The following is a 14,744-nucleotide window of genomic DNA, read 5'->3' on the forward strand; positions in this document are numbered from 1 at the left end:
AAATGGTGCTTGACACATAGTAGGTGTGATCAAAGTGTTGCTGTTATCATCATTTTTTGTCTTTTCTTCAGGCCTCTGCTTGTAATCCTTGGGGACAGAGCAGGGGGTAAAGAGAAGGAGGCAGATGAAGACAAGAGGGGGCAGCGTCCCCATAGTCAGTCAGGATCTGGAGGCTGGGGACAGCCAGGACTGCAGAGAGGGCCCCAGGAAGTTCAGTGCCGCTGTCAGAAGAGTTGGACAGGGCTAGAGCTGAGGCTCGGGATGTGTTCAAGGCATTTGGCTGAAACCAGAGAACAATGTCCAGAGAGGCTGGTCCAGGCAAAGCCACTGTCCCCAGCCTTCTCAGTGCATGTCCCCTCTCTTGCAGCCCAAAGCAAAGTCTGCCCCAACACTTTTTTGCCTCAACTAGGCTTTCTTGCCTCCGGCTTCTGGTGACTTTACTGTTTGGGCTTCATGAGAAAACTGTCAAGGATTTTCTTAAGAAAAGATTTCTAAGCAAGGAGCACATAAAGTGTCTTGGAAGGCAGACGGTGCCTTGCAGAGGCCAGAGGGAGGGCAGCGGATGTCATAGGCAGCAGGTGAATTTTGATCAGCTGTGACTCCCCAGTTCTAGGGCCACTTCTCCTTCCTTCAGCCTCCAGCCAAGCAGAGCTTGGCATCAATCAGAATAGCTGCTCCTGCTGGGGACAACAGGGCAGCATGGAGGCCCAGGGAAGAGCGTGTGTCCCAAGAAGCAAGTATCAGGTGATGGGAGCCTCCTTGAGGATGGCTCTGAAATGCCCTTTGAGACTGAGTATCTGTCCAATGCCCCCCCCCCCCATCACTTTACAGAGGAGGAAACAGAAGCACAGGGGAGAAGGCCCTGGTGCAAGGCCGTACTGCAAACCGGCGGAAGGCAGTGGGACGCAGAGGAGAGGCAGCAGGCGTATTTAAACTATGCCAAGTCCGGTCTGTATTTCCTTGGCCATCTGTAACCTCTCTGAGCCCCAGCTTCCTCTCCTGTAAGGCAGAGACAGTGAAACCACACAGCCCATGGAAGCATTTGCTAAGCAGTCTCTGTTAATAGTAGTGGTCAAGCCAAGATCAGGACCCAGCGAATTTGGTTTCCAGTGTCATTGGTTACATCCTACAAAAATCTGAAGCAAAAGTTGTGCAGGAATCACCCAACTCAGCCTGCAGAGCCTGACCATGGGGCTATTGGATGCTCTTTGTGGCAGAGTGAGCAGACTTTAAACAGTGGGAAGGAGGATCTGAGCACCTCCTTTGCTCTCTTCAAAATCCCAATGCTCGGGGGCAGGGCCTGAGATGCACCTCCTTAGGTTTATTCGATGGGTGAATGGATGCAAGGATGGAGAGATGGACAGATGGATGGACAGCTCATGGATGGATGGACAGACGGATGAGTAGATGGATGGATAGACGGACAGCTGATGGATGTATGGATGGATAGATGCATGGACAGATGGAGGGATGGGTAGATGGGTGGACGGATGGGTGGATGGGTAGATGGGTGGATGGATGGGTGGATGGGTAGATGGGATGGATAGATGAGTGGACGGGTAGATGGGTGGATGGACGGATGAATGGATGGATGGATGGATGGATGGATGGGTGGGTGGATGAGTGGGTATGTGAGGTGGCTGTAGGACCAGAAATGAGGGGGTTTTTTACTATCATCTAACATTGGCAACTCCTCTGGGGAACAGGGGGCAGCGGAGGGAGTTGACCCTGGTGGGAAGCTAAGGGCTGAACTTGCCCTCCCCCAGGCCAGGCAGGAGGGTGAGAAGCTCTGTGAGAAGCTCTGGGCCCTAATAGCGCACCCTCTGGCCCTGCTTCCACCATCCTTGCCTTCAAGGCTGATGTGTGGCTGTTTCTGCGGGATTTTTTTTTCTTTTTAGATTTTCCTTTTCTGGTTAACAGGATAGTTTTCTAAAAATAGCACTAAATTTGCTTCTGAGGTATTCATTTTCAATTCCCTTTCTGCTTCCCCATTCTCTCTCCTCAACTGTGAGAATGCAAAGCTGAGACTGTCATTGTCAGCTTTGATGCATACCCACACTCACACACCGTGGGGCTTGCACACTCAGAGACACGTGTGGACACAGACATCTGTGGCTCACTCGCACTCACAGACACGTACTCATGCTCACATACTCTAGTCGATCTGCACAGCAAACATTGTCCTTCAGGGTCATCCACAGTAAGCTCCCATCTGCTGCCATGCCACAGGGACCCTCTGACATTCACACAAAAAGTCACTTACAGGCCCAACCCTACACTGGCATTTTCACACTCTTTCTGACTCAGGTGTGCCCCCAGACTATGGACTGGCTGTGCTTAACGTCCACTGTAACACGTTCACACTGATCTTGCACACTCACGTAGTCACTCCAGAGCCATCAGGCTCTCTCCTTCTCACGCACGCGCACACACACCCAGAACACTCCCTCCCTAGACGAGGCATCTAAGGCAGTGGCTACACCTCCCTGGGTGAGGCTGAGGGAGGAGCAGTTGTCCTCTGCCCCTGGCTGCCAGCTGAGCTCCCCCGTTTCTCTGGGTTGGTGCCAAGCAGGAGGGTCCCCATCGCTGGGGCAGGGGCCCTACAGAAAGGCCAGAGTTCGCATCCAGGAGAGGAAAGGAAATGTCCTACCCATGGGAACTGGTCAGTCAGGACCAGAGCAGAGGGGAGGCCAGCCTTGCATGCGGTGCCAACAAGCCGGGAGCCTCCCTTGCCTTCCGAGCAGGGCCAGGCCTTGCGGATTTGGCGCATTCGGCCTGCGTTCTGCATTAAGCATGGCGGCAGCGGAGAGGAGAGTCCAGCTGAGCAGAGGAGAGGCCGGGGAGTGAGTTAAGTTGTCCTCATAGGAACAGTCCCCATTCAGCAAGTTCCTCCTGTGTGCCAGGAACTGGGCTGAGCTCTGCCTCAGTGAGTCCTCACAAACCCCAGGAGGCAGGCTCCGCGGCTGGCTCTGTTTGAGGGGCAGGACACTGAGGCACAGGGAGGGCTTAGGAGCAACGTCCAAGCCACACAACCATCAAATGGCAGAGCCAGGCCTCATCACCCGGGGTCTCCAGACGTGGCCTGTGTCCCCGCATCTGTCACTGCTGCCAGGGATGATTCAAAGGAAAAGGTGACTTTAAAAATACTTATTAAGGTGGCGTTTAAATTCAGCACATCCTAAAACAGAAGGATTCGGCATCTGAAAGTTATTTTTAGCGCATAATTCATTTGCGATTGGCCCAGCTACCATCCTTCAGTTAGGATTTAAAAAGCGGTTAGTTTGGGGTTTTGGCTTTTTTTAATCCTTCCTTCGAAAGATAGATTCCTTCTATGTAAAATTAACTCCAGCAAAAAACATTGCTTGTCCTCTGCCGGGGTCCCTCCTGGCGGAGGCTTTTTATTAAGGCGCCCCTAACCTGGTCTTGAGTCATTGAAATGTAACAATACAGAGTCATTTAAATGCTAATAAGATGAAACCGAAATTCATAAATTCAATGTTGTCAGAATGTTCCTCTGGATTCTGAAAGGCCTGGTGCTTCAGAGCCTGAAGGGACTCCAGAGAACACTAGTCCGATCCCTTCTCTTTCCACGTGGGGAAACTGAGGCCCAGGGAGGAAAGGGGCTTGGTCAAGGTTACACAGCTGGAGCTTGGAAAACGGCGAGGCGCTTTTCGGTGTGCTCTGGCCTCAGTTGGCTGTGTGACCCCTAGAGCATTGCTCACCCTCTCTGGGCCCAGCACTGGCTACGTGCCCTGTCTAGGCCCATGTCTTAGTCAGCTCAGGCTGCTATAATAGAATACTGTAGACTGGGTGCCTTAAACAACACATATTTATTTCTCACAGTTCTGGAGGCTGGAAGTCCAAGATCAAGGTGCTGGCAGGTTGCATTCCTAGTGAGAGCCGCTTCCTGGCTCACAGGTGACCATCTTCTCGCGGGGTCCTCACAGGGCCGAGAAAGATCATCTCGGGCATCTTTTTTATGAGAACCCTAATCCCATTCGTGGGCACTCCACCCTCATGACCTAACTGGCCCCCAGAGACCCCAGAGACCATCACGTCGGGGATGGGGGCTTCTACATGGGAATCTGGCGGAGACACATTCCGTCCTCGGCAGCCAGTGTGCCCGTTACGTGGGGCAGGGCTGACTGTGTGGGGTTGAGAGCTGGCTGCAGATGAAGCTCGTTGCAGCAGCAAGGGAGGTGCACTTGCTCATAATGGGGAGGCGGGGAGCGGGGAGGCGCAGAAGTGGAGCGTCTGCTCCAGGCCAGGAGGCCACTCCAAGAGCACACACACGGGGGCCTCAGTGGGTCCTCACGGCAGCATGTAAGACAGACGTGTGGACTGCGCTTTGCAGTGAGGCCCATCAAGGTTAGGTGACTTCTCCAAGGTCACACAGCTCATTGAACCCCTCAGGCGTAGAGCGTTGGCCCACGTGGTGTTTGGACAAGGCAGCAAAGATATCAGAGTCTGGTGGGCTGTGGCTGAGGAGCTGCCTGCCCTCAGCCTCACGCCTGTGCCTCATGACAGTGAAGGGAAACTAAAACTGACAAGTGGAGGGCAGGGGACACGTCTTAAAGAAAAAAAATAATACTGTTGATTCTGATATCTTTTCTGATCCCCAGCAAATCTGTAAGGCAGGCAGAGTAGGAATCACTAGCCCATTTTACAGATGAGGAAACTGAGGTCCAAGGGCCTCCCATGGATGGATGACCCAAGGACTGATCCGATATGCATTCATTCACCAAGCATTTATTGAGCACCTTCTGGATGCCAGACACCATACCAGGTACAAAATAACTATGGCTGCTACCCACGCGGAGCTCTCAGGCTCCTGGGGAAGGGAGACAGCTAAGCAGGCCCAAGTAATAAAGTGTAAAGTGTGCTGTGATCCAGGAGGCATCTGGGAGTCAGGAGCATTCCATGGGTGGCCAGGGAAGGCTCCCAAGGAAAGGACACTACCCTGAGCAGGACAGGGTCATGAGGGCCCGGGGATGGAGAGTGCTCTGTCCCAGGTGTCAGGCAGGACTGGAGGGTTTGAGCAGCTGACGGATTCTATACAGACTACCAGGTCTTCAGCTCCATCAGAAGGTCATTCTTGTGGCATCATACAAGTGCTTTTGTGCCGGTGGACTTCACACTCTCAAACTGAGCAAATCCCGCAGTCAGATCAAGTACCAAATTAATTCTGCAACTTAGAAGGAAACCAAGATGCCCGGAACACGGCTGCTCTCATGCACCCGCCCATGAGTTGCAGGAGCAGGAGGCGATGGGGCAGGGGACGTCAGAAAAGGCAGCTGCATTGGGAAATCTCAGAGAAGGAAGTTTAAGATCAATACCTACAAGGATGGAGCTCTGATTTTTAACCGATTTTGTTATCCCAGAATTTCATCCCTCCGCACATGCTCACACGGGTCCCTTCCCATACCTTTAACCATGTCGCTCCTTACTAACAGACAGTTGTATATTTTGGTTTCTTCCATGTCCATCTTTTAGTTTAAGTCCTGCGTAACGTGCTGAGGAAAAAATATTTCCTACTCATATTGAGAGGAAACATCTTTCCTGATACCCTGTGCCGGGTCAGATCTTCCTGCTCTAAATGTCCACAGCACCTGGGACTCCCCTCATGCCAAACCCGTCATGTTATAGAATTCACTCATTTAATTGGCCCTCTTCCCCTGTGTCAGCTTCTGGAGGGCAGGGACCATGTCTGGATTATCCAGTGCCTGACGTGGAGTAGGTTCCCGAAACACAATTATTGGTTGGACGGATGAATGGAAGGATGGATGGATGGATGGGTGGGTGGATGGATGGACACATGGACAGACAAATAGATGGATGGGTAGATGCATGGATAGATGGTTGAAGATCGTTGTTCCTCTTAACACAATAATCATTAAAAGTCACCAGAAGCCCATTACCTCATGCCTTCTATTGTCATCACAAATATAATTACCACTAACGATTCTCATAGCTCATGCTGGCAGAGATGTAATTATCAGTGCCCGTGAGCCATGCCACAGGTAGCAGGGAGACAGAGAGAAAACAGCGCCTCAGGTTTAGAAAGTCCTTTGTGGTTCACAAGCACTTTTGTTCGCATCCGGCACTTCATTTAAGCATCATAAGAACCCCCGTGAGGGAGATTCACCAGGGGAGGTGGCAGAGCATCCTGATTAAGAGTGAGTCTCTGATGCAGACTGCCCGAGTTCTAATCCTAGCTCGCCTGCTTGCTCGCTGTGTGACCTCGGGCAAGTTACTTCGCCTCTTTTGGCCTCAGTTTGCCCATATATTCTATGGGAATAACGAGACTGCCAATCTCATAAAGTGGTGGTAGGGGTTAGCAATATGTACAATAATCACTGAGTGCTTACCGTGTGCTGAGCTCAGTTCTAAGTATTCTCCATAACTCCTTTGAGCCTCATAACACCTGTGAGATAGATACTATTATTCCTTCTCCCTTTTTTAAGATAATGAAACTAAAGTTAATTTATCTCCCATTCTGCTGGGAGGTGGAGGAGCCAGAATTTGAACCCAGAGACTGTGGCTTCTGGAGCCCCTACTGCTAACTTCTACAGCATCTCTACACACAGGTGTCCCTGGTCCCTGCCTCCCCTCCGCCTCCCAGGGGCACTCTGTTGGGGTCAGAATTCATGGGCTCCAGGCATGGTACATGCTCGGGTGGCCAAGGGGCATGAGTGCTCCTGCAGGAATGGGCTGGGAACCCAAAATGACACTTTCTTTCATCTCGTGTCTCTGCTCGAGGCATCCTGTCCGCTTTATGGTTCTACTCCTTAAAATACATGTTAGCCCCAGTGTGAAAATAAGGCTTCCTCCTGCCACCTTGGGAAAAATGCCCTCCTGGAAGGCATGACAGGGCTCTCTTGTGGCTCCAGCCCCCCCTGGCCCACAGCTAGGAAGCCCTGTAGCCGAGGAGGAAACACACCAGATTTGGACATGGTTTATAATTAGTTCCCAGTAAGCTGGAGGTAGCAGGGGGGCAGGAGAAAATGGCTCTTGTCTTGCAGGTGAGGAAACCAAGCCTCGGAAAGTGAAGAGACTTGCCCAGGGTCCCACAGCCAGGATTTCGGGGAGCTCAGATTTGCACCCGGGCTGCTCTGATTCCAGACCCTGCGTCCTTCACCTCTGTCGGGCACAGTCCACTCTCCAGCCTCGACTCTTCGGAGAGAATGGAGGGAGCGCCCCCTAGGGCAAGAGGAAGCAGCCCCGGGCTGAGAGTCAGGAGAGCAGCCGACCTCTGGGCTCCCTCCACTCTTGCTCTGTGTGGCTTTGGACAAGTTCCTTTCTCTCTCTGAGCTTCAGCTTCCTCACTGGGAAAATGAGATTAACTTTAAAATGCCGCCTGCTCTAAACTTCTCTGCAAGAGGAAAGAGTTGTAAAGGAGGGAGAGGGGGCAGAGGAGAGGGAGAAGGGGGGACTGGAGAGACAGCTCAGTCCCGTCTTGCTCCCCCAACCCCTTTCTCCTCACTGTCCTGCACTTGGGATGGCCAGCTGTCCACGGCTGCTGGGCAGGGCCAGTCCTCATGCCAGGTCCAGCCGAGCTCAGCAGGGGCCCTTTGTCACCCAACGCTTGCCGGGACTTGGCCACCGGTGTTGGGTGTCGGGGCGGATCAGATTCTCTCCTGGCAGCCCCGCTGATGCCGCACTCCCGGCAGGGTGGCCTGGCGGGCAGAGAAGCTGCCACTCCCTGCTCATCCTGGACGGTCAGAGGGACGTGGCAGCCGCTGTCCGTGGTGCTGGACTGTGGGGAGCCCAAGGTGAGGGCTCTGTGGACCCGACCTCATACTGGGGGCCAAGCTGTGAGCTCAGGGATGTCCTGGTGAATATGCCTGAGCTGGCTTCTCTGGCCAGGCTGAGTGCCTTGATCAGTGTGGTTGGGGGCTGCCGGTGGAGATGGGTGGCTCCCTCCCGTCCCCATGCCTGTGGGACCCAAGTGGGGAGAATAGTGTATATCTGCGGATATAGGTAACTTGGATGGGGGAGCATCTCTGCTGGGGAGCCTGAGAGCTATGTACTTGTGGGGTGTGCCCCAGATTGTGTGGGCATGGGATATGTGTAAACGTGTTGAGGACGGTGAGAGATATAAGGGTCTGTGTGCGCAGAGGGGCTGTGAGCACAGGCACTTCTGAGGGAAGGAGGTGGGCATGTTAAGATGTGTGCCTAGAGGTGTGACTGTGTGTGACAGTGTGCATGGGGGGCCGTGTATTGTCATGTGTGTATGGCAGTGGGGTGGGCCCTAAAAGTAGGTGAGTTGAGTGTTGCAGGGCACCCTGAGCTGTGTGTGTCTGAGAGTGTGTGTACCCCAGGGTGCGTGTTGTGAAGTGAGCGTGTTATGTAGTTAGAGAGCTGAGTGTGTTGTGAGGGTGTGTTAGGCTGGGCCTCGGGGGTGGTGTTTTGTGAAGTGCCCTGGTACATTTGTATTTCCAGTGTAATGGGGCGTTGCATGAAAATCCCGTGTCAGGGGGTGTGTGTGTGCAGTGGGTGTTACTTGGGGTGGTGTGTGTGCAAGCATGTGCAGGCTGGGCCTTCCTGAGCACCTTCCCAAGAGGCCTCCAGCTCCTGACCCCGTCACCACTCTGTGCTTGCCCCCACAGGAGCGGCCACCCCTGACCATGTAGATGCAAGCTCCAGGGAGCAGCATGGGCCCCACTGAATGGAGACTCCTGGGTTTACAACCCTGAGCCCCTCTGGCCCCTGGAGCTCGCCACCACTGTCGCCAGCCCGCCTCAGCCACCCCCGCCCCCTGGGACCCGGAGTCGGCAGCCAGGAGCCACAGCCGTCCAGTGAGGTTGTGCTGTGGACAGCCACACGGAGCCATCGCCCTGCAGCCTCTGGTCCGGCGCTGACCCTCAGTCCCACCCCAAGCAGGGACTGCGGCAAACATGGGTGACATGACCAACAGCGACTTTTACTCCAAAAACCAAAGAAATGAGTCGAGCCATGGGGGCGAGTTTGGGTGCACAATGGAGGAGCTGCGCTCCCTCATGGAGTTGCGGGGCACCGAGGCCGTGGTCAAGATCAAGGAGACGTATGGGGACACCGAAGCCATCTGCCGGCGCCTCAAAACCTCACCTGTCGAAGGTAGGTGTGGGAGACTCGAAGCCAGGCTGTGGCCCTGACAGCTGCCGTGTCAGGAGGCCACAGGGGCAATTTCATATTTAACCACAAGCATGCCTAGGACACAGCTGAAATGCCAGTGTAGCCATTCTAGCGTGTTCTGGCTGAGGGTCAGCCCCTTGGGATGGGTCAGGGAAGAGGAGTCTGTTTTCTCACCATCCTGGGTTGAGGTGTGATGCAAAACACCTGCAGAGAGCACAGCGGGAACAGAGCTGGGTCAAGGCTATGTTCTAAAACCAGGTGCCAGAATCAACACGAAATAGCAGCTCACCACTGGCACAGGCGTCACTCACCGTCCTGGAAATCTGGGAGGTGCCCAGACTGTAAGGCGGGGCCGGGAGGGAGGCAGGTGGGGCCCAAAGAGGACCCACACCTTGCTTGCCTGCAGTCAGGCTCAGGCAGGGCTCCACCCAGTCCACAGTGGTTGGACTTTGGGGTCCAGCCCCCCAGCCTCGCCCTCCCTTCCCCAGACCCCAGGACCCCCCTCATCTGAGCCTGAGACCACCGCATTGTTGCCGCACAGCCAATTCCAGCTCCCCAACCCGTGCCGCTGGGCTGCGTCATGTTCTACTGTCCCAAATCCTGGCTCTGGTCGGGGTTCTGGGGCGGCCGTGGGCCGCGGATCGGCTGGGCAGACAGCGCAGGCAGGAAGATGGGCTGTCACGGGAAGGGTGGCAGATGCCCATGTGTGTCTTGCCCTGGAGATGAGTGTTGGGCTTTCTTGCAACTGCCAAAATGAGCAGGCCTGGGACCTCTGGAGAGAGAGGATCTCAGCTTCCTGGGGCTCCTCTGGAGCAACAAAAGCCAGGCCATCTGCCACGAGGCCGAGAGAAGAAAAACCAGCCCAGCTTGGGCACCAGAGCTCAGAGTTCAGGTCTCCATCCTCACAGCTGCCTTCCCCTCACATGAGGGAGAAGAGTTCCAGACATGAACCCAAAAGACGTGGATGTGAGGCTCCGCCTGGCGTTCCCCAATCCTCCTGCTTTGTGCAAAGAGGCTGCACCGAGCCTCAGTTTCTTCCTCTGGAAAATGGGTCCAGTGCCTACCTCACAGTGCCTAGTGGAGGCCTGAGCATACAGTAGGCACTCAGTAAGTGGCAGCCATTATTATTCTAAGGAGAGTGAGTAGCAGTCCCTTCCCCATGTATCTGAATTATTATCCCCATATGACAGTTTAGAACTCTGAGATTGGGCGTTTCTCCTACACTGTCCCCTAACTCCAGCCCCTGTGCCTGGGCACTGGTGGGCACCAACCCTGGACCCATTTCCTGCCCAGGCTGCTTGTGGACCCAGCCGCCCAGCTGGGGCCAAGCGGTCCACCCAGTGATTGCTGTGCCCGCACCCACTGTGCCTGGTGGCTCTGGGTGTCCGTGTCCCTTTGTGTCTGGGGCCCTCCTCTCTTGGGTCAGGAGGAAAAGCTGAGACTGGTCCTCCATCGCAGATTGGCTGCCATCTCTGACTCGGGCCCGCGTGCTGAGCCCGGGCGGTTTAGAAACACCTTTCTTTCTCGGTGTTTAGTTTTGTTTTGTCAGGGAGGGTGGAAAGAGGGGAAGCATCTTTTCTGTGCAAGTCTAGGTCAGGGCTTGAGAAGGCCCACATGGGGCCCTGAGAAGGCAGCGGGCTCCGCCTGGGGGCTTCTGGGCCAGCCTTGTGCAACCACCAGTCTGTGGCAGGATGGCCCAGGCTCCCTGTTGCCATTAGGTCGGCACACATGGCCTGCTGGGAAGCAGGGTGGGTCCGTGGTCTTTGCCTTTTGTGTGGGACCAGGAGAGTCTCCTGAGTTAGGAATTCAAGTGTCTCTGGGCCCCGGACTCTGTTGAGGGCCTGATGGAAGCCGTGGCCCCTCTCTGCAGAAAAACAGCCAAGTGCATGCAACAGATGGAGCTCACACCGTCGGCAGGTTCACAGAGCCCCTCAAAGCCAGGCCATGGACCCCGGGTTAAGACGTCTGCCCTCCCTGCCCACCTGACGGGCTCTCAGACCCTGGGACGTGGAGCAGTGTGTGGCTGCACTCCGGCACTGTGCAGGGCCATTACCAGCTGGCTCATTGTGTCCCCTGTGTCCTTCTGGGGAGCATGAGCACACTGAGGCAGGAGTCCTGCCCCGCTCCTCTCTACGTCTGTTTCCCAGCCTGGAGCCTAGCACAGAGGAGGATGGATAATTGTCCAGTAAAACCCTGAGACATGGCCACTGAGTCCCAGCCCACAGGGAGCAGCTCAGACGTCTGAGCAGATAATCCAGACTCAGAGCAGCAAGGCCTCGGAGCTCAGAGGAGAGGTGAGGCGGGTGGGCTGTGAAGGTCAAGGAAGGCTTCCTGGAGAAGGTGTTCAACTTTGGCCATGAAGGAAAGAGAAGGGAAAGCACATAGCATGGCAGAGAGCAGAGTTTCTTAGACAGAATTCCATCGAATACCGGTGTGCTGCAAGAAGTCAGGCGTTATGTGAAAAATGAAAGGGCCTCGGTTTTCTCATCTGTAAGTGGAAAGAATGATGACAGCTTTGTCTGTAGCTCTGCCTCTCGTCTGCCCTGTGGGTGCAGCTTTCAGCCTTTTGTCTGACCTCCCCAGGCCTTGGTTCCCTAATTTTTTGTGACCAAATGAGATCTCCAATGGGAAAGATCCCGAGAAGGAGGAGAGTGCGTAGGAGGATTCCCCAGAGCCTCTGATGCACTGGTCCCAGAAGGGGCCTCCCAGTGGAGCTGCAAGAGCCTTGGGGAGGGGCGGAACAGCATAATGCTGCAGACCCCAGACTTGGGCAGCCTGGGTTCAAATCCTGCTCTGCCATTTACCAGCTCTGGAACGTTACTCAACCTCTCTGTGCCTCAGTTTCCTCTTCTGCAAAATGGGGATAGTAACAGTGGCTGCTTCATAGGGTCACGGTGAGGACAAGGTGAGGTAGCTTAGGACAGCACCTGACGCTTGGGCAGTGCTAGGATCAGCCTTGGAGACCAGACACGTGTTTCCCCATCAGTAAAACGGGCCATGAGTATTGCATGAGGTCAGGGCAAGTGCCCCACACATAAGTGCTCAACCACTGTCGGCCCTTGTTGTTTTCATTGTGACTATCACTCCTCTGGAAGAAGCAGTCACATTCTCCAGAACAGCCGGAGTCTGACTCTTGCAGAACCCTGGCCAGTGTCCCCAGTGGTGCAGCGCTGCTCACCAGGCTGTCCTGCTTCCTGGTTACACGTGTTCCTGGAAGCAGGGTGGTTATCCCATTTTACAGATGGGAGCCGGGGGCTCGACGTCGGCACCACGGTTCACATCAGAGCAAACTCTGAATAACAGCCCCACCGGCCATCACACCAGGTGTGCCCACGGCCCCGAGCCCAGCGTGTGCACCTGGGAACGGTCCTCTGAGGCCACTCTCTGACTGATGAGTGCCTGCGTGGGGGCCACCGGGGAGCTTTGCTTTGTTCTCTCTCATGTGCAGCACTTGACCTGCCCTGTTTGGCCCGCTTCTAATTTAAAGAAATGCTTGGCCTCCAGCCCCCAACTTAATAGCCACGTGGTCTGGGGTTGTGCCAGCTCCAGAAAGGACTCAGGTTGGCTGTTCCCCGCACCCCCTGCCCCTAATCTGCTGACGTGGGCAGGGAGCCCGGCCTCTGAGTCACCCTACAGGAAGCTGCTCGGGCTACGCATAAATCAGCCTTCCTGGTCGCATCAGCTAATTTAGCCAGAAAGGTCTCTGCAAGTGATAGAGGGGGTTTGAAGCAGTGGAAATAAGCTCCCACCCAGGGCTCTGTGTGCTGCCGGCACAGGCCATGGACTCAGCTCCCAGGGGCTGGCACTGTTGGATTTTCCACCTGAAGGAAACCTGGCCCCTGTGAGGCCAAGGGGGCCTCGCCCGCATCTGGGCTCCATTCCCTTCCTCTCCCGCTCTTGGTTCTGTTCCATTCTGCTAATGCCTTTCCCTGCTTGTCCTTCCCGGCTCCCTCTCCTTCCACACCCTTCCAGCCTAGGATGGTAGAGCCCCAGAGACTCGGGTTGGAACCCTGACTGGCTTACTCTTCAAGGGACACTGGGAGAGCTCAGGGTAACCTCTCCGAGCCTTCATTGCCTCGTCTGTGAAGTGGGGGTGATCGTGCCCCCACCTCACAGGATGTGTGAGTGTTGGATCGGATAATCCACAGGAGGGCCTCGGTGCCGAGTATGGCAGACCCCAGACACTTACAGAATGATGCTCATTGTCATTGTTATTATTGTCCCCAAATATTATTTTAAGAAACAACATGCATGAAAGAATTGGGCAATTAAATAAGACGGTGCCCGACAGAGAGTTACTGTGCTGTCACAGGAGGCTTCCCGGAGTAGACGACTTCGCAGTGAGTCTGGAAAGATGGGTCGTGGGAGTTGGGGTGGCCACTGAGACCCTGGAGGCAGGAGCTGTTTGTTACTCTCCTCCTGGTGCAGTGCCCGGGGGTTTGTGACATGCTGGCAGGAAGGAAGAAGGGAAGGAGAAAGAAGTGGTGGGGGACACCCCGGCCACTCCCTGAAGCCTGGGGACAGGACACAGGACACCTTGTGTCACCCGTGGAACCATTGGCTTCTGTTCCCCGAGCCCAGAGTGGTGCTGTCATGAGCTGCTGGGCACGCACGGCCCTCATCCTTCACTTCCTGACCCTGCTCCTCGGCTGGCAGACAGGGCCTGGGACGGGCCCCATGGGGTGCTCCCGCATCGCGTGTTTCCAGCTGGGGGAGGAAAGGGAGCAAAGAAGATGGGGCAGCAGCGGGGGAGGAACCGGATACTTGGGAGTGTTGTGAAACGGAACCTCCGGTTAATTTTGTATGAATCCTACAGCCTGCCCGAGTGGAGGAGAGAGAGGGGCGGGGGGAGGACAGGAGACAGACCGTGGGGATTGCGCCCCGTGCTGCATAAACGTGACGTTAAGTGAGAACGCCTCTCGGACTTGGCGGGGTCCATGTCATCCCCGAGCCGCCACCAGCTGGGCACAGGGGAGGGTGTGAAAGTAGAGAGTGGGGGCCTCCGTTTGTCATTGTGCCGCCCTATTTCTCTGTGTACTCCATCTCGGCAAGGATTGCTGGGGCCCTAAGGGGTAGACAGGGAAACTGAGGCAGCCACAGATCCAGCAGTGTCCCAGGCAGGGTGAAGCTGGGGGCCACTCAGACACGGGGTCCATGTGGGGAGTTCGCAGCCTGGCCAGAGATGAGCAAGAGCGCCTCCCCCCGGGTCTTAATATGAAGTGACCCAGGCTCCGTTTTCCGGCCCAGGACTGTGGCAGGTGCGATGCCTGGAGGAAAGAAACTCATCACGGTATTTAAGAGGCTCAGGAAAGGAAGCCACCTGCTCAGAGATGCACGCAGGGCTGGAGGACGGAAGGCACTGAGACAGGGGAGACCTCCTGGACTCGCCTCTGTCACCAAGCAGGCTCATGACCTCAGTTTTCTTATCTGTAAAACGGGCATTGTGTTACTTCCCTCTGCCATTTTGAGATAGTGAGTCGAAACTGCTTTGAAAGTTTTCTACAAAAGAATCCTCATCTTCTGGTATTTACTAACGGTTTCTATCTATTAGGATTCTATTTGATAGAAATTCATCTCAAAGTGGCTTAGTCAAAAAAAGAGATGTTCTGGTTTGTGCAACTGAAAAGTCC

At 55.0% G+C, this 14,744-nt stretch overlaps 1 protein-coding gene across 12 annotated transcripts in view; it reads left to right on the top strand.

The window, feature by feature from the left end:
• The window catches only part of ATP2B2 (ATPase plasma membrane Ca2+ transporting 2), a 354,925-nt gene that overhangs the window by 227,819 nt on the left and 112,362 nt on the right, over positions 1 to 14,744 (top strand). For all 12 annotated transcript variants that reach the window (XM_044755363.2, XM_070492453.1, XM_070492452.1 and 9 more), the window contains one exon: positions 8,610 to 9,096. In XM_044755363.2, the coding sequence (XP_044611298.1) occupies positions 8,898 to 9,096 (199 nt within the window). In that variant the 5' untranslated portion in view covers positions 8,610 to 8,897. The remainder of the gene's footprint in view (positions 1 to 8,609; positions 9,097 to 14,744) is intronic.

The sequence above is a fragment of the Equus asinus genome, chromosome 21, assembly GCF_041296235.1.
Source record: "Equus asinus isolate D_3611 breed Donkey chromosome 21, EquAss-T2T_v2, whole genome shotgun sequence".
NCBI lineage: Eukaryota > Metazoa > Chordata > Mammalia > Perissodactyla > Equidae > Equus > Equus asinus.